Source organism: Podarcis filfolensis (genome assembly GCF_964270895.1).
Source record: "Podarcis filfolensis genome assembly, chromosome: 11".
Taxonomy (NCBI): domain Eukaryota; kingdom Metazoa; phylum Chordata; class Lepidosauria; order Squamata; family Lacertidae; genus Podarcis; species Podarcis filfolensis.
In genome coordinates, this window is record NC_139613.1 from 16,284,281 (window position 1) to 16,304,041 (window position 19,761).

Below are 19,761 nucleotides of genomic sequence, written 5' to 3' on the forward strand. Positions count from 1 at the left end.
CATCAGAAGGTTGGCAGTTCGAATCCCTGTGACGGGGTGAGCTCCCGTTGCTCGGTCCCTGCTCCTGCCAACCTAGCAGTTCGAAAGCACGTCAAAGTGCAAGTAGATAAATAGGTACCACTCCAGCGGGAAGGTAAACGGCGTTTCTGTGCGCTGCTCTGGTTCGCCAGAAGCGGCTTAGTCATGCTGGCCACATGACCCGGAAGCTGTCTGCGGACAAACACCAGCTCCCTTGGCCAGTAAAACGAGATGAGCACCTCAACCCCAGAGTCAGTCACAACTGGACCTAATGGTCAGGGGTCCCTTTACCTTTATCTTTATTCCATAACAACAATAGAAATAATTTTATTATTTAAGCCCTGCCCATCTGACTGGGTTTTCCCAGCCACTCTGGGCAGCTTGCAACATATATAAAAACACAACAAAACATTAAAAATTTTAAAAAATAACTTCACTATATACAGGGCTGCCTTCAGATGTCTTTCAAAGGTTGTATAGTTACTTATCTCCATAGCTTGGAAGTCACATAACTCCATCCCCTCCAACATTTCTCCGGTGAAAATAGGGACATCCTAAGGAAATAGGGACATTCCAGGATCAAAACAGAAACTGGGACGGCTTCTGTAAATCTGGGACTCTCCCTAGAAAATAGGGACACTGTGCTGTGTGTAGGAACTAGCCTACTATAGAAAGGTAAGAGCGCAGCACTGCGTCAGCTGCCGTTTGTTAAGGGTAGTTTGTGTAGTTTGTTAAGGCTGCTGAGTGTTGTTGGGAAACCCTTAATAAACTATACTTCATATCCCAGGATTCTTTGGTGGAAGCCACGACTCTTAAAGTGGTATAAGAGTGCTTTCAAATTTATAATGCTGAAATGACCAGATGTATCGGCAGGCTTATGAGAACTCCCAAAATGTGCACTGGTATGTATAAACAAACAAATAAACAAATGGAGGAAGACAAAGGGGTCAGAGATTACTGACTGGCTATTGGGTTTGGGACACGGGTGGCACTGTGGGTTAAACCACAGAGCCTAGGACTTGCCGATCAGAAGGTTGGCGGTTTGAATCACTGCGACGGGATGAGCTCCCGCTGCTCGGTCCCAGCTCCTGCCAACCTAGCAGTTCAAAAGCGCGTCAAAGTGCAAGTAGATAAATAGGTACCACTCTGGCGGGAAGGTAAATGGCATTTCCGTGTGCTGCTCTGGTTCGCCAGAAGCGGCTTAGTCATGCTGGCCACATGACGCGGAAGCTGTACGCCGGCTCCCACGGCCAATAAAGCGAGATGAGCGCCGCAACCCCAGAGTCGGTCATGACTGGACCTAATGGTTAGGGGTCCCTTTACCTTTACCTTTATTTGGTTGGGGGGGGTGGGAAGGACACGGCAAACCAGGGGAAGGAAGGGATGGAGAGGTCGGGATCCTGCCCGCACTGCAACATTTGGTGCCTTTTCTCCTTGTCCCATTGTAATCACAGCATGCATGAATTTATCTCTGTGTAGCCTGACAAAATTGATGAGGCTTTTCATAGCTTGCAGTCCACTTCCTAAAACACTTCCATGGTTCTAAATATGGGCGTTAAAACAAAGAAGCAAGCACACATACATACAAAACGGCAGCACTGCCATGTAGACACATCGCCGACAAAAGGCATTTGGGAAGGAAAACTCTTGAAGTGTTGAGCAGCCTAGTGTGGTGAACACAACACTAGGCAACTTTATAAGAGAACAGGGCATAGCTGTATTCAAGGCAGCCTCAGAGACTGTGCAACCATCTCCTCTGAAACCTGAAACGTTATTCTGGAAACCAGTTTGGAAGAGAAAACCAGTGGGCAGAAGTGCCCCTGTCTTGGGATACAACGCCATGTGCGCAACATATGCAACGAAGCTGAATCACTGGACTTTGGTGCAGAGATAACAACAGATGGGAGAGAGCGGCCACTGGCTCATTTCCCTCCCCTTTTTGGAACAGGATTCCGGAATGACTGTCTCTTCAGCTGCCGCAGAAAAGAAGCCCTTTTTATAATGTAAAAGGTAAAGGTAAAGGGACCGCTGACCATTAAGTCCAGTCGCGGACGACTCTGGGGTTGCGGCGCTCATCTCGCTTTACTGGCCGAGAGAGCTGGTGTTTGTCCACAGACAGCTTCTGGGTCATGTGGCCAGCATGACTAAGTTGCCTCTGGCAAACCAGAGCAGCGCACGGAAATGCCGTTTACCTTCCCACCGGAGTGGTACCTATTTATCTACTTGCACTTGATGTACTTTCGAACTGCTAGGTTGGCAGGAGCTGGGACTGAACAACAGGAGCTCACCCCGTTGTGGGGATTCGAACCGCTGACCTTCCGATTGGCAAGCCCTAGGCTCAGTGGTTTAGACCACAGCGCCACCTGCATCCCAATTTGTAATGTACTAATCTACAAAAGTCATCCCGGCAGCTCTATGGATAACTTCATTAGTTTCCCTCTTCCTTCATTTCTGCAGGAGTTTACAGATACTCTTGTGTAGGGGGGGGGGCGTCCCATTGCTCTGGCTTCTGCTAGTGTGCAACTCCTTAGTTGAATCTGGCCTAATATTTTTAGTATCATAGTAGCAGAAGCACATTCCATTTTATTCCTGCAGTCAGGTGGTGCTGTAAGGGAGTTTAAAATGGAAAACGGTGCCTGCTCAGACATTTACGATACACACATACACTTGGTTTAGCAAACCGCTTATCTTTTGCTCTGATATATCAGGAACATAGGCACAGCTTTAAAGCATGGAATGGCCAGTGAGCAAGGTAAAATTGGAAGAATATATTGAAAGCAAAACACCACAAAGTTAAATATATATTTCATGCAGAGGGGACATTCAGCATGCTGTTCTTACAGTGGCTAACTACATGCCTATGGAAGGCCCAAAAGCAGAACCTAAGAACAACAGAACTGATGATTCCCACAACTGGAATTCAGAAACATATTGCCTCCAGTAAAGTAATGTATCTTTTAGGGAAGCAAAATGGTTATTTAACTAGCTTCTGCATTCCCCTAATCCTGTGTCATTATGCAAACCATTCTGCAGAGTTCTTTTATATAAGCCAGCATGATGTGATATAATAATAATGATTATTATGATCACTTACAAGCTGCCCTTCAGTATGAAAGTTCCAGGGTGCTGTACCATCAATCGTACAATTATTATAAAAAGCTTTAAAAAAAGATAAAAGCACATAAACAACAGCTATAAACCTAACAAAATCCAGCAGAGTGATACCATGAAACCAAAATAAGTTCTAAAACCTGCAGAGAAATCTGAGGACATTGACAAGGTGGAATGTGTGCAGAGGAGGGCAACCAAAATGATCAAGGGTCTGGAAACCAAGCCTTATGAGGAACAGTTGAGGGAGGTGGGTATGTTTAGCCTGGAAAAGAGGACACTGAGAGGAGATAAGATAGCTATCTTCAAATATCTCAAGGGTTGTCTCATGGAAGATGGAGCAAGCTTGTTTTCTCCTACTCCAGAGGCTAGGACCTGAACCAATGGATTCAGGAAAAGCTTTCTGTCAGTAAGAGCTGTTAGACAATGGAATGGGCTCCCTCAGGAGGTTGTGGGTTCTCCTTCCTTGGAGGTTTTTAAGCAGAGGTTGGATGGCCCTTGTGGTGTAGTGGTTAAGAGCAGTGGACTCGTAATCTGGTGAACCGGGTTCGCGTCTCCACTCCTCCACATGCAGCTGCTGGGTGACCTTTGGCTAGTCATACTTCTTTGAAGTCTCTCAGCCCCACTCACCTCACAGAGTGTTTGTTGTGGGGGAGGAAGGGAAAGGAGAATGTTAGCTGCTTTGAGACTCCTTCGGGTAGTGACAAAGCGGGATATCAAATCCATCTGTCATGGATGCTTGAGATTCCTGCATTGCAGGTGATTGGACTACAAAACCTTTGGGGGTCCCTTCCAACTCTATGATTCTTTGAAAGCACTCTTATACCACTTTAAGAGTCATGGCTTCCCCCAAAGAATGCTGGGAACTGAAGTTTGTTAAGGGTTCTGACGTCACAAGTCCACAGTTCCCAGCACCTTGAACAAACTACAATTCCCAGCATTCTCCAGGGTGGTTAAAGTGGTATAAGAGTGGTTTGGATGTATGGTGTGGATGTGACAGGAGCTTGTGGCAAATCTTTCACTCACTGCAACAGGAGTGTCTGTCACATCTGGCTGTCTTAAGTGTGTGAGCTTTGCAAAAACACCCACACCCACACCACAGAACGCTGTCTTATACAGAGACTTTTCTTTTGTCATTTTTCTGACTTTCAAACAGTAAGGGAGAAATGGTGGGGAAAGATAATACTTGCAAGGAAGAATAATTAAAGTCGTTTCAATATTGTTCCAGCGAAAGCTGAAATTGTATAGGGAGCTCATATGCTTATTGTAACAATTTTCATGAAGATGACAGAGCTTCTGCGCAGCTAATCAAACTCGTAATCTTGCAAAGAAAACAGCAATGATGAAAATGCATCCCAAATGCCGGCACTTCTAATTTCCAACATGCTATCATCTTCTTAATTTCAAGGAACATCCTGCTTTCTTCTCACAATGTGATAATGATGGGGGTGGTGACTGAATGGAGTAGACAATATTGTGAACTGTACACTCATTAATTTCCCAGAGACCTGTAATCAGGTTCCTTTTTAACGACTCGCACAACACCTTCTCCCACTGCCTAGAGTGGGGGAGAAAAACCTTTGGGTTCCTTAGCTCGTTGCAGACATGATTTGATAGATTGAACATGTGCAGAGGGAACAGCATCATGGTAACAGACTCATACAATGTGTTTCTATGCCTGAAACGAACCCTTGCACATACCAGACATTCAAATAAGAGATCACCACATCCCACACATCAATGCTACCTGAAAAAGCCAGCATTGCATGCCCACTGGTTTTGGGATCCCCCATCCCAGTAGTGATGTATGGAAGTGAGAGCTCGACCATAAAGAAGGCTGATCGCCGAAGAATGGATGCTTTTGAATTATGGTGCTGGAGGAGACTCTTGAGAGTCCCATGGACTGCAAGAAGATCAAACTTATCCATTCTGAAGGAAATCAGCCCTGAGTGCTCACTGGAAGGACAGATCCTGCAGCTGAGGCTCCAATACTTTGGCCACCTCATGAGAAGAGAAGACTCCCTGGAAAAGACCCTGATGTTGGATGGGGCTATCTGTTTAGCCCATTTTAGTGTTGGCTAAGTTCTAAAATCTTCCTGGATGTTTTAACTGTGTATTGACAAATGTACTTTTTTCTGACTGACGGTCGAATAAAAGGTTGATGATGATGACCCTGATGTTGCGAAAGATGGAGGGCACAAGGAGAAGGGGACAACAGAGGACAAGATGGTTGGACAGTGTTCTCGAAGCTACCAGCATGAGTTTGACCAAACTGCAGGAGGCAGTGGAAGACAGGAGTGCCTGGCATGCTCTGGTCCATGGGGTCACGAAGAGTCGGACATGACTAAATGACTAAACAACAACAACATGCCTAGCTCCTTTTCCTAAAGAATTTTTGGGACTCCCGGCTTACTCCTGAACACTTTCTCTTGGTTCATCCTTTATCCCTGGCTTGTTCCTTGCTCCTGCCTTGGCCCTTTGGGTGCTCAACTGCTGACTTGTCCCCCCAGCTTCTGGTTCTCAGCCCCTGGCTCACTTCAGTGTGCAGCCAATCGCTCAAGCCCGACCTGCTCTGAGCACAGAAGCTCCTGCAGAAGCACATGGGATGACCTCCCCAAACAATGTGCTTCAGCTATCAGAAATTTAAGAAATATGGATGTTGATGTATTGATACTCTAGGGCAGGAGAGGGGAACCTATTTCAGCCTGAGGGCCAGGTTCCCTTCTGGGCAACCTTCCAGGGACCAGATGCCAAAGTCAGCGGCATTCTGCCTGATGGTCACCGCTATGACCCTTCTAAGATTATACAATAACCTTATCATTGTACAATCATGTGATAATAAGGGATAGATTGTACAATTAATGGACATCTGCATGTGCTTCCTTTCAGCGAGAGCTACAAATATATGGGCAAATATATTCTTTTGGAGTGACGAAGTTGTGTTTTCCATGAAGTTCCCATGACACTCCATCGTACATAACAGAACTTTCACACCATTCACTTGAAAGGTAAATGTGTTTCATTTTTCCAACATGCTTAGCTTCGGCTAAGCATGTTTCCCCTTTCATGCTGATTGAGCAACTCTAAGACAGTGGAGACAGGGGCCCTGCTGGGACCCTGCTGCAGAAACAGTCAAACGTCTTTGACCCCAGATCACTTCACCACTGGTTGTAGAGCTCTGGGACTTGACCCCGTTCCTGTTGAGTGAAAAGGTTTCTGCAAACATTCCTGAGAATTTGGACTGGGATAAAGATATACAGTTACTGATTATCCTCCTTACAGATGATGACCATCTCTTTTCCTTCCAAGTGAGACTCGGCAGACCAGTTTGCCATTTTTAATGTTTATCTTGGCAAGAGAATTTTTTTAAAAAAGAAGGAAGTGTAGCCCAACTACAGTGAGTGACAAAACTTCCATTTCCCCAGGCAATTAGGGTGAAACAGCTGTCCTTCACTAATTTTGTCCATGACTAATTCAGAAGGAATTTGACCCAAAGGAGCTGGGGAGTCTTAACTAGGGGAGGGTGGAAATGATTTGAAAAAAGAATTGCGTGTCCTGTCTGCTGCAGATTTGGCCCAATGCCAATTTCAGGACAACTTGGATGATGAGGGGTTTTTATTAGATCACGTACAAGGAGGAAAATAACAAGAAAGTATTTCATAAATCGGAGGCAGCATTTGCATTGGGTCCTCTGAGCCCCCTAGGCCTGGGATGGTGGGGTGTGTGGACTGTTGTCCTCATCTGTGAGAGGGTGTGAGGTATCTGCACTACAAATTTAAATCTGTTTCAAACCTGGTTTAAGATATGTGGTGGCGTAATAGCTAAGCCTATGAGCCCAGCCCAGAGCTCCTCTCCACAGACTTTGGTTCCTTCAAGGCCCAGAAGAGCAGTGCTCCCTCAAAAATCTTTGCCCGGTCCCACGGCCTCTCTGGCACACCCCCCATGCTACACCCCTGAACTAAAGCACAACCTTTGCCTTTCCATTAGAATTCCAAACCATCTTTCAGAGCAGTGTAACCATTTAAACTGCAAACATGGAACAGGAACCTCTATTAAAGAGGAGGATTGTGGCTTGATTGTTTTCCCCATTCTCTGACAGCCCTCCTTGCTTATTTCTCACAATTACACCCAACAGCCTCAATCCAGCAGATGACATCATTGCTCTTGCTTGTGTGGTTGGAAATGTCCTAGAGCTGCACTCCTTCTCTACTGTGCCACTTTATCTTTTGAGAAGGAGTGTAATGATCTCTGGCAGGCAAGCAAGCCTCAATAAGAATTAATGACTCTCCAGCAATTTTATGTATGTTTATTTACAAAAAGACACATCCAGAACCTGGCTTCTCACCTGCTCGTATTTATGTTTGTTGGTCTGTCTGAAGTTTCGCCCTTCCCACAGCAGGAAGGACACCAGACTTCCACCTTTCCCCTCTTGCCCTTCCGTTGCCTTCTGATTTTATCAAAACACCTAGAATGGGGACTGAGAGGCTGACCTCCCTCCTACTCCACACTGACTTGACACAGACTCAAACCTCTGCTTATCTGCTGGTTGCCTAGCAATGCTCTGGCTGCCTTCCAACTCCTCCTCCTCTTGAGAGTTAATAGAGTCTTCCCTGTGAAGTGGGCTCAAGCTGCCCTGTCTCAATTCTGTCAGCCAGTTCTCATCTGCAGAGTCGGACCCTTGTTCACTTAGTTCAATCTCTGAGTCTAACTCATCCCCTGCGCTCTGGGAGGCCATGTTCCTGACATTGAGGTGCTCAAGGCAGAGGAAGGAAACAGGGAGGAAAAGGTCATGTGATCCTACCTGGACCCTGAGATCATATCAGACATCCCCACTCCATCAATGAGGTACACCCTGGAAAGCTAAGCACTTTCAGAACTGTGTAAATGCATAGGGCATGAACCACTCAAGTGCGAACGCAGTGCCTGCATACAGATTAAGAGCTATCTCCCACCTTGACTCACCAGCAGACTGCTGAGCCATTAAGTGGAGATCATAGGGTCTGTGCACTCCAAGCCTTCCCTCTCACCAAGAAACCAGGAGATTTGAATTTCAAGGTTGAGCAACCTACTGTATACTGAGTGAAGAGACAAGAGAGGACTGTGCAGGGGCAGAGGGTGAGGATGGAGAAAAATTTTAACCTGCAAGTGATGCTGGTGAATTTTCTGCCTTTGAATTCATTTGTGTAACAGACCTCCCTGCTAGATAATCTGGGACATTTAAGAGGCCTGAGATTCACAAGTTTCATTGTTCGGTTTTACACATCCCCATCATTAACAAAAACAAACAAACCACAAATATAACTTCTGCTGGCTTCCAGCTCTATACTTGAACTCTTCATTCACTTCCCCATTAAAAAAGAAATTGCATAATGGTTATAGACACCATAATATGGAATGAACCAGAAAACCCAGAATTTTGACACTTTGCCTTACCTAAGCACTCGGCAAAGGGCATGTTGTTGCTCTTCCTACATTGTGTAGGCCTAGTAGTAATTTGTGTAGACAAATCATTTTTGATGAAGGGTAGGTTTGAATCACACCAATATGAATCAGCCCACTTAACACATGAAGACTGCTTCTCAGTGATAATAACTTCTTTTTTAATAGTTTGTGTAAACTACTCATTTTCGCACACAAGGGTGACTGGAGCTTTGTGATTTTCCCTTCTTCAATGACAGAGTGCCTGCATTTGAATAAATGACCTCAAATACAGGAGCATAATAGCCTAACGGCACAGACAATATCTAGTGTGTTGAACTGTGCATACCACTCTTTGACTTTCCCCAGCCAAGTTTTTAAGGTTGTGGCTGAGTTTTGTGCTATGAATTCAAGCATGGTAGGATGGGAGGGGGGGCAGAAAACAGAATAGCCTCTAGCTCAGCCTTTCTCAACCTGTGGGTCCCCAGATGTTGTTGAACTACAACTCCCATCACCCCTAGCTAGCAAGGCCAGAGCTCAGGGATGATGGGAGTTGTAGTCCAACAACATCTGGGGACCCACAGGTTGAGAACCGCTGCCTAGCTTAAACCATACCACAAATATGCTGGAACAGAGCTCCAAACTCTCCAAAAACGCACCACACCATGGATGGTGCCACAGATGACTGCAGGAATGCTTCTGCCATCCTTATTATGGGAAGCAATTGGTATGCCTCTTTGATCCTTCTGCTGTGTCTTCCTTTGATAGAGTGACAGAGGGTGGCCACATGTCCTACTTAAAGTCTGGTTTAACAGGGGTCGCCAAACTTTTGGGACCCATGGGTGTACTTGGAATTATATTATTTAATTACTCTTGATTTGTTGTACTTATCTCATGGAATCTCAGAGAGTTGGAAGGGACCTGAGGATCATGCAGGAATATGCAACTGTCCCTTACGGGGATCAAACCTGCAACCTTGACGTTGTCAGCATCATGCTCTAACCAACTGAGGTATCTCAGCTTTTTCTCCAAGGAGCTCAAAGTGGCATTTATCCCTTCAGGGATAATTTATGGTGCAGGAGGGAAAGGCTGGTGCACACACTCTACATTCACACACCCATTGTGGTCTCAGTCTGGCTCACTCTCTGGGGATCCTATCTAAAAAGAGAGAGATTGCTGTGTGGAGCACACATTTAACACAATTCAATATTTCTTAATCGGTAGGCATATTTGTGCCACTTGGGCATTTAGCTTTCAAGTAACTGACTCAGTTTCTCATATCATTTTCATGAGCAGGGGAGAAAGCAAACCACAGCCTAGCATATTCTAATGAAGTCACACAGGAGTTTTGGTTTTTTAAAAAAATTATAATAATTTAGGTGACTTTTTGTGAATCTCATTTCCTATGCTTTAGCAATTCCGAAAATGTCCATTCAAAGCAGGCCCCAGTAACCACGAAAACTAGATAATTATCTCAGGAAATGCAAGATGAACTTTTCAGAATGTGAGCAAAAGGACATCAAAAGTCAATGGTTCATGAGCTGCCGAGCCCATTCTGCACAGAAAAACCTAGTGTTCCAGACATTGGCTTATGCATACTTGTTATTGTTTATCTCCAGTTATTTTAGAAAAAGAAAGAATATCCTCTCATGCATGATCACCTCCTGTTTTTTTCTTTAGCTTGCATACAGACCTACCCCTTTCTTAAATCATTTCCAGGGAGAGGATTTGGGGCACATCAGGCATGCTAATTCAGTATGCTTGGAATTCCCTGAATTTTAATTCAGAATGTCTGGAACCCCACAGCAGGTGATTACGATTCTGTTGATATTTATCCAGAGCACAAACGGCATAGCCCACAATGGTGTCATGCAGGGTTGGGGAACCTGTTTGGGATTGCTGACAGCCATTACTACAGTCGAAGGCATTGTTGGGTGGGGCCAGAACCACATACAATCACACAACACCCCCTTGACATATGCACAGACACACAATCCCGGACACACGGGATTTCAGTAACTCCATGTGTGTGTCACAAAGTGCCGTAGAGTTTATCAAGCAACGACAGCTCTGAAATACCCTTTACTTGTTCAGATTGTGCAAAGGTGGGGAGGGAGGACTCAGTAACCTTGCAAAAAAAGAACCCCAACAGAAAACAGAAGTTCAATATGCACCTCAGCTGCAAGTGACTATCCAAAATCCTCAAACTTCAAAATGTGATGGCATCCTGAAAATGGTATATATGCAACTGCAAGATGCATCAGAGCTTCTTACATATTTTCAAGGAACACATTTGATCCTCTTACAAAGGTAAGAGCTGCCTTTATTTGTTTTTCATTTATGGGGTAAAGGTAAAGGGATCCCTGACCATTAGGTCCAGTCGTGACCGACTCTGGGGTTGCGGCGCTCATTTCGCTTTACTGGCTGAGGGAGCCGGCGTACAGCTTCCGGGTCATGTGGCCAGCAGGACTAAGCCGCTTCTGGCGAACCAGAGCAACACACAGAAACGCCGTTTACCTTCCCGCTGGAGCGGTACCTATTTATCTACTTGCACTTTGACGTGCTTTCGAACTGCTAGGTTGGCAGGAGCAGGGACCGAGCAATGGGAGCTCACCCCATCGTGGGGATTCGAACTTCTAACCTTCTGATCGTCAAGTCCTAGGCTCTGTGGTTTAACCCACAGTGCCACCCACGTCCCACCTTTTTCATTTATATCCCACCTTTATTCCAAGGCGCTCAAGATGGTATACTTGGTTTTCCTTCTTCCCATTTGATCCTCACAACAACCTTGTGAGGTAGGCCAGGCTGAGAAACAGTGGCTGGCCTAAAGTCACCAATGCTTTGCAGGGCATCAAAGCCCTTCCCCTTCTGCTGTTCCCCACCAAGGAGCTCATCGGCAGGAGGAGACCCTGAGGGCCAATCTAACTGTGGTCCTGTTTGGCCTACAATCCAGGGGTTCTGCATGCTTTGAAGTGCAGGAGCATATTGTGACAGCTCCCGTAGCCAAGCCCTATACATGCACACCGAAGAGCAGCAGTAAGTAGCTTAATATCCAGTTTATTAGGATCAGCATGACTGCAACCCTGTGCATAGTTTCCTGGGAGTAAACTCCATTCAACTCAACAGCCCTTACTTCTGACACAATAGGAACAACTTGTAGAAAATACTGAGCTTTAACGAAAGATCTTCAGCCAGTTAAAAAGCAACCTTTCACTTTGAATTAGAAATGTGAACAGCATTGCAATGAAGTGTTTTCTTTTAAAGGGCTAGTGTGAAGTGGGGACCTCATCAAAGAAAAGGAAAGAAGTATCTAGCCTTGCATAATTCCCCCCCACATTCTCTGACTTTTCATATGCTAATCTGTTACAAGCATGCACAAAAGCCTTACTATCATCTCACTCACTTCCCACGGACTTTCAATTAACCTGATGTTCCTAGTCTGTAGTGCATTTGCCCCACTGCCCCACTATACCACAGAATGTGAGACAAAACCATAGGAAGAAACCTGTTGTACTTGGTGACTTTCTTTCAGGCACTTCTCATATCACTTCTGGCGCATTTTATATCTATATAAGGGATGGGATGACAATTTCCATAATTCTGGGCAGGGGCTGATGGGAAGTGGATTCCCCCCACATCAGGAAGGCCACAGGGTCCCCAGTCCTGATCTACACTAACTAATCTAAAACCTCCTTAACTGTCAAAGTCGCATAAAACTGAACTCTGACGCCTCACAACTGTTGCCAAACTATCACCCCCAGGATTCTCTGAGGGAAACTATGACTGGTTTCAAAATAGTCCAGATTTTTAGAGTATTTTTGCCGGATGCTTCATGAAACAGCCATGGGGACAGGTTTATCTCCAGATAAGATATTTGGGATTGGGTTATTGAATGAAAAGGCATTAAAATAAAAAGATTTGAATGTGTACCATTCACTCCACAAGTCTGTTCCTCCTTCAAATAGGTGCCTCGTCGTTTCCGCAAAGCTTTCTGAAAGACATTTGCCCTGTAGATTATATGGGCGTAAGGGCCTTCTCCTGACTGATATTTCTTCACCGGTTCAATGAAGTAATCTCCATCAGACAGCTGGAAGTATCCAGCCTGAGAAGGGAGAGAGAGAAAGAAAGAAAGAGAGAGAGAGAATACATAGAACCATTACATTACATTATTTATTATCTACCCTTCACTGAAAGCTCCCAACGATGTGAAAATACAACACTGTTTTTTGCGAGTCTCTCTTGATTTTTCCACCTTTTGTTTCATGCAGAAAGGTGGGTGGGAATTTTGGCAACTAGACAGAGGAGAAAGCATAACCTGATGTTGTGGAGCAAACTTCACTTGGGTTAAAACAAAAAAAGTTGCCTAGCAACTGGCAAGAGTTTCTGAGGGGTGTGGTGACACGGCCACCTCTGCCCCAAAACACATAGTGTCATCAGTGAAAAAGGTGAGTAAGGCGGTGAGCCCCTGCTCAAGCCCCCACTTTTGGACAAAGAAGTTATTCTGTGAACAAAAAGGAACTTCCATCGTGGCTCTAGGTGGATTAGCCGGATTTCTGATGTTCACTCTTTGGGGCTGTATTCTCATATAAATATTGTACTTCATTGCAAATCTAAGCTGGAGTGTACCTGTGCGATAGTTTATCCTTTTAGCAAGGATATAACACATATTATTTTCCATACCCTTTATGGCTGGGGTAGCCAGTGTAATGAACTATCACTCCAATCACCCTTAACCATTCACCATGCTAGCTGGGGCTGATAGCAGATGTAGACCAAAAGATCTGTGCTAACCCCAATACATTATGGTGTATTAGTGCTGAGCTGCTTTATTAATTACCCTTTTGCTGCCTGAATCATTCACCATTCAGTCAAAATTTTGCACACCACCTACAAGAAGACGTATTTGGTGTGAAGGCAAAGTAAGAACAAAAGGTGGATTTATTTTTTTTACAAAAATAGCAGCTTTTTGACGTCTGAAGCAATTCTAGCATACCACTAACAGATGTCAAGATGGACCAAATACACTGAACCAACAGCAGTTAAAACACCATGTGTGAACTGTTTCTTATGTCATTTATGTTGAATCATAACTAGCTTTACCTCCCTGCCCCTAGATTTTATCTCACGAATTTCACCTTTTTTACCTGTATTTGCATGACTCTAAGGTCTAAAAAAACAACAATTGCAGTTCTTCCAATCTTATCAACCATTCCTAGGCTAGGATGAGTCACAGCAATCGGCAAGACTCTCCTGTTCCAGGCACATGTTGGACAGTTTTCTATAAAAACATCAGGGAAATCACTTTTCCACTACTCTGCTGACATGCTACAGTCCCCCTCCCAACCCAGCCCAACCCCAACCCTTGAATAAAGACATTAAGACGCAAAAGGGCAATTCAATTCTTCCTAAGCACATTAAAGTAATAAAAATGCATGACACAGCTTTCAAAATGCCAGCTGCTATTGTTGCCCTGATTGTCTAGAGTTCAGCTGGAGTTCTTTTCAGGGGGAGCTGGGCTGGGCTGGGCTGGGCTTGGGGGCAGCTCTCCCAGCATGCAGAACATCTCGCGTTTTCATCCTGGCAAAAGTCGCCCAGCTGCAGGGAGAAAATGCGTATCTAGCAAATCACGCCTCTTTATGATCTAGTAAAGCAATGTGGGAAACTGTGTCGCAGAGCACATTAAAATGTGCAGATGCCAATTTACAAAGAATGACAATGATTTAAATGGAGATATTCTGGGACGCGGGTGGCGCTGTGGGTTAAACCACAGAGCCTAGGACTTGCCGATCAGAAGGTCAGCGGTTCGAATCCCTGCGACGGGCTGAGCTCCCGTTGCTCAGTCCCTGCTCCTGCCAACCTAGAAGTTCGAAAGCATGTCAAAGTGCAAGTAGATAAATAGGTACCACTCCAGCGGGAAGGTAAACGGCATTTCCGTGCGCTGCTCTGGTTCGCCAGAAGCGGCTTAGTCATGCTGGCCACATGACCCGGAAGCTGTACGCCGGCTCCCTCGGCTAATAAAGCGAGATGAGCGCCGCAACCCCAGAGTCGGTCACGACTGGACCTAATGGTCAGGGGTTCCTTTACCTTTATTCTATATCTCACCATGGTGGGGAAGACTGTGACCAGCTGTGTGTGTGTCACTTAGAGGCTAGAAGTGTGTGTCGGGCACAACGCCCGGACACGATGCTGTTGCATGGGGCATCCGGGCATCACCTGGCAGCTTGGCTCCTGTGGCTGGTGGCGGCTCCTCCTCCTCTTCCTACCACTACCACAGGCCAAGGGCTGCTTCCCCTCCACGGCAGGAGGAAGAGGAGGAGCTACCACGTTCCCAGCTCGTGCAACAGCAGTGAGCCACTGTGGCCACACTTCTGGAAGCACGTTTCTGATGCCAGCTTCCTGAAGTACACTGGCACTGGCAGCCTAGCAGGTCTGCCGGCAGCTTGGCAGGCCTGGTGCCGGTGGACGGCAGGCATTGCAGCAGTGGCAACACAAGCCACCCATCAATTTTAGGGGGACTGAAGTCACCTCAGTCCCTATGAGTTGCAGCCCCTGTGTGAGCGCGTATCTGGAACCACTGTAAGTGTTTCTTTGTCACTAAAGACTTAGCTATGAAGCATGTGTCTTCCTTGGCTGGGGCAGGGTACCCATCTATATCCCTTGTGGCTGGTTTCCCCCACTTAAATGCTCCACCAGGTTATTACTGTCTTTCCCATTGTTCTCTGAAACCAGAAGCAAATCCATCTGGAGGGTAATGCAGGGGTTTGTTTGCAGAGGAGAATCAGCAGGCACAGAAAAGGTGAATTGCACTCAAAGATACTGCACCCTGTATTTGAACTACTCCTGCACACATGGGATTGTAAACATCTGTTTGCTAAGTTGTTCTGCCCTGTGTTAGGCAGGAAAAAACCACTTACCGTATATCCAGTGTTAGCAGCTACCTATCCTTTCCCTTTTTGTGTACCAATTGCCTACCCCCACCTCCCTGGCTCACCAAAGTTGTTTGTACAATTTGTGCAGACACGTTCCCACTTCACCGAGGCATCTGTTGACTCTGCGTACGGTTCTTATGATGTATTCATTAGCTACTGTACTGTCCTCCAGGATCTCTACAGCCTGAAATGTGAGAGTTGGCATGGAACGGATGAGCGTTTTAATTATTTGCCTACTCAAGCATTTACTTACCCTGCTACTTCAGGGCAGACTGTACTGCAGACATTTCCTTGACTTTACAAAACAACCATCACATTGCATTTTTACAGGTTGTTACGACTCCGTACAACTTGTCCTCTTATTAAAAATTAAGAACCTCAGAACATAATAAAACTAAAAAAGGAAGAAGTTGCAGGTTTGATTGACATGGCAAGCTTGGCAGAATCCAAACCAGCAAGGGGAAAGGAGAAACGAAAACAACCACTGATTAATTTTTCAAACTTTTTTTTGAAGTGAAAGAAGTATGCAAGTTACATCATCCAACATGGAGTTAATTCCCATATTTTCAGCTCAGCTCAAAAGCAGCTGGACCTTCTGGGAGGCTACTGGGAAAGTGGACTTACCATCAATGTCTGGTCCAGTGTTTCCCTTTTGCTGCTGCCAGTCTCCTCTTGAGGAGAGGTGAAGGAGCTGATAGTCAATCCTCTAGGCTGGTAAGAAGACCCCTCTCCTCTGAACTGTATTTTAAACAGGCAGCTGAGTCTCCATGGGGCCCAATAAGACCACCTGAAAACTTGTGGTCTGTAAACTTTCATTTTACTGTGGGCTTACTCATTTAAGCCTATAGATTATTTGTTGCAATGTTCCATTATGTTCTGTGTTTTGCTTTTCAATAATAACCACTTTGGGCACAGCTCACCATGGGAAAGTGGCTTGTATCAAACACACAGTCAGGAGGTGCTTCTAGCTAGATCATGGTGGGCAACCTTCTCCCCACATCAAGGGCCATATTCCTTCAGGGATAATCAGTCTGGGGGCTGCTTGCCAGTGATGGGTGGAGCCAGAGTGATGGGTGGAGCCAGCGACAAACGTGTCCTGGATTAACACATCTAAATGATCAGATTATAATTTCATTTATCAAATTTATATCCCAGCCTTCCTCCCCAAGGAGCTAAGGGTGGCAAGAATAAAGACACATACATGCCCCAGCTCAGTTTTCACCATGTGTCAGGGTGGGAGTCAGGAGAAGGTCAGCAATAAATCACACTGCGTCAGTGAAGTTAATGTTAGGTTTCTGTTATGCCACTGTGCAGTTTTTGGAGTCACACGACTCTGTTTACATTCCAGACTGTTGGAAGTCTCATGGGAGACAGGAGACGGATGTTGATATTACTGATTTCCTGTTTCTTTGTTCTGTTGTCACCAACTCTCACAGAGAGCAGATGCATATTCTTTTCTGTCCTGCATAGTTAGAAATAAACGTAGCGATGTAGCACATATATTTCTCGTCCTTCTGCTGCTTGTATACTCTGTGTAATGGGAGCTTGCCTGAAGCCTCATTAAAGGCTTAGGTCGTTAATCATCATCGGAGGAGGAGAGCCTGATGGATTCCGAAGAATGTCCGAGGAGGAGAGCTATTTCAGCTCAAACGGAACCTCCGATAGTTAACTCCCTCCTCTCCTGCTTCCACTTCTAATTCTGATTCCTGACTTCTCTCTGCCACACACACACCCTTATCACTAAACCCTGTTACCTCTTCAGCTTCTGATATCTCCTCCCTGCAGTGTGCTCCCTCTTCTCCCTCTGACTGTTCATAATTGTCCCACCACCAATCCCTTGGGGGTTCCCCACTGGTGCCTCCCTTCACATCCAGCCTATCCATGACATCACGGCCATCTCAGATTAGAATCTCATTTGTTTGTTTGCTTTTGTTTATTGATGTATGGCTGTATTGCGATATCATAAAATATCAAGGCGGCTACACAAAATGAGGCCAGGGACCATGTGCAGTCCCCAGGCTGCCCACCTGTGCCCTAGATCCAGCCTTGTTACTAGATACTCAAGTGATGGATGTGCCATTCATCTCCTCAGAGAAAGAAGCAGCCTTTGTTCTGCAATGCTTTGATCACCTGTAGACTACTGCAGTGCATTGGGTGTGGGGCTGCCTTTGAAAACAGTTTGGAAACCTCAGTAAGACTTTCTGGGTTTCTTGAGGGGCCCAATCCACCTAAAGTTAAGTCCCACTGATTTCAACGGGAAAGCAAATGCTTAAGTCTCTTTAAGGACTTGACAGCACTTAAAGTTGGCAAAGTCAGGGCCACTGTCCTCTTTTCACCTCTAAGAATATTTATTTTCAAAAAAGGAAAAGGAAAACAACCAAAGTGCCCCATGAGTCCATTTGTGTCCCCCTCTCTTACTTTTCCTTTGTGCATGTGTACTGCTAATTAATATGTACAGATGTGCATTTAGAAGTCATTAGAGTATTTTAAATATAATTGAATTCTCATCCTAGCGGGGAAGATTGTGTCTGCTGCCTAGATGTGAACTGCTGATGGGCAACTCCCAGCCCCTTGCTCTCCCTTCTTACAACTCTTTATCTTTAAACAGGACTGGGCAGCCCTTCGAACAGAGAACTGTCCTCTGTAAACTAAGCCATTTTAGCCAGAGTGCAGAAGGAGCTGCTCAGATGGCTACAGGGTGGTTTCTCCTTCCTTCTACACTTGCTCGGTCTCAGTTGACATAACTGGTACACTCACTCTTAAGGGATGCAAATTTTGGGGCGTTTAATTATATTTCTGCAAAGAAGCACCATTTGCATTTTCTGCCTCAGTTGCCAAAAAAATAGTCTTGGGTGACAAGTAAAGTTAGGGAGGAAGAAATATTTCTCTGTCGCTATCCATCATCCTGCCAGCCACAAATTTAATCGCTGGGCTTGTGAGAAAAGGGATTGTTTCTGAGTTTATGATTGCAGTTTGCTCCATTTCCCAGGTGCTGGAAAGAAACAGCTGCACAATCTGCTGCGCTTTCCATAAGAATGTTACGGGCACACTGACAGCACAAGGCTGGAGCTACATACAGCTTGCCTCTCCTGATTATCACCAAGGAGGAAAAAGGGAGGCGAGCCGGTATATGAAACCAATAACTTCACAAACTGCGGAGCCTGCTTTTGCCAGAAGGGCCAGCTGCAGAGTTTGAGAAGAGATCACGCAGCATTAAAGGAAATACTGTACAGCACATTATGTTGTGCACGTTGTACCCTAACACTTAGGGCCATACTAGATGTGATGTTAATTGCATGAATGAAATTAATGAGCATGCTTTTTATTCTATAAATAGCAGCCAGGGAAGGCCTGGTCAGCCCTGGACTCATCAGCGGTGCGGAGGGGACTTGATGATAACCACAAGGCCTGTAAGGTAAAGGGTAAAGGGACCCCTGACCATGAGGTCCAGTCGTGGCCGACTCTGGGGTTGCGGCGCTCATCTCGCTTTACTGGCCGAGGAAGCCGGCATACAGCTTCCAGGTCATGTGGCCAGCATGACTAAGCCGCTTCTGGCGAACCAGAGCAGCGCACGGAAAAGCCGTTTACCTTCCCGCCAGACCGGTACCTATTTATCTACTTGCACTTTGACGTGCTTTCGAACTGCTAGGTTGGCAGGAGCAGGGACCGAGCAACGTGAGCTCACCCCGTCATGGGGATTCGAACCACTGACCTTCTGATCAGCAAGCCTTAGGCTCTGTAGTTTAGACCACAGCGCCACCCGTGTCCCTTCATAAGGCCTGTATTTCACTGGTAAAGCATCTGTTTGGCATCCATAAGGTCCCAGATTCAATCCCCAGGATCTCCAGGTCAGGCTGGGAGAGTCCTCTGTCCAAAATCCTGATCAGTAAAAATATTGAACTAGATGGACCAAAGCTGGTATGAGCACATTCCCAGGTTTCCTATATTCCAGAGCGGTGAGAACTTCCAGAGGCAGCATTTACCTGAGATTTCTGAAGGAAGAGATCAGCGAAGGCTTATGGTGTTTCCTCCATAGGTGGAGACACAGCTTTGTTACCACAAAATCCCAGAACCCAGCACAGTTACACTGTTCTAAGCCCACCCAGCCCAAGGAGGACAATAGCTCAGTCAGTCACACCATTGGTCCATCTAGCTCAGTATTGTCCACACGGATTGGAAGCAGCTCTCCAGGTGTGATGGCCTGGGATTCAGACTCAGAGGCTGAACCTGAGGAATCCCAGCCTGTACAGGAGTCCCCGCCTCCAGGGCTGGCTGAGCTGGGGCAGGG

The 19,761-nt window shown here is 45.8% G+C and overlaps 1 protein-coding gene across 1 annotated transcript in view; it reads right to left on the minus strand.

Moving 5' to 3' along the window:
* The window catches only part of ADAMTS12 (ADAM metallopeptidase with thrombospondin type 1 motif 12), a 114,786-nt gene that overhangs the window by 70,172 nt on the left and 24,853 nt on the right, over window positions 1-19,761 (minus strand). Inside the window, exon 3 of the mRNA XM_083575504.1 lies at window positions 12,475-12,646. Within this exon, the coding sequence (XP_083431630.1) occupies window positions 12,475-12,646 (172 nt within the window). The remainder of the gene's footprint in view (window positions 1-12,474; window positions 12,647-19,761) is intronic.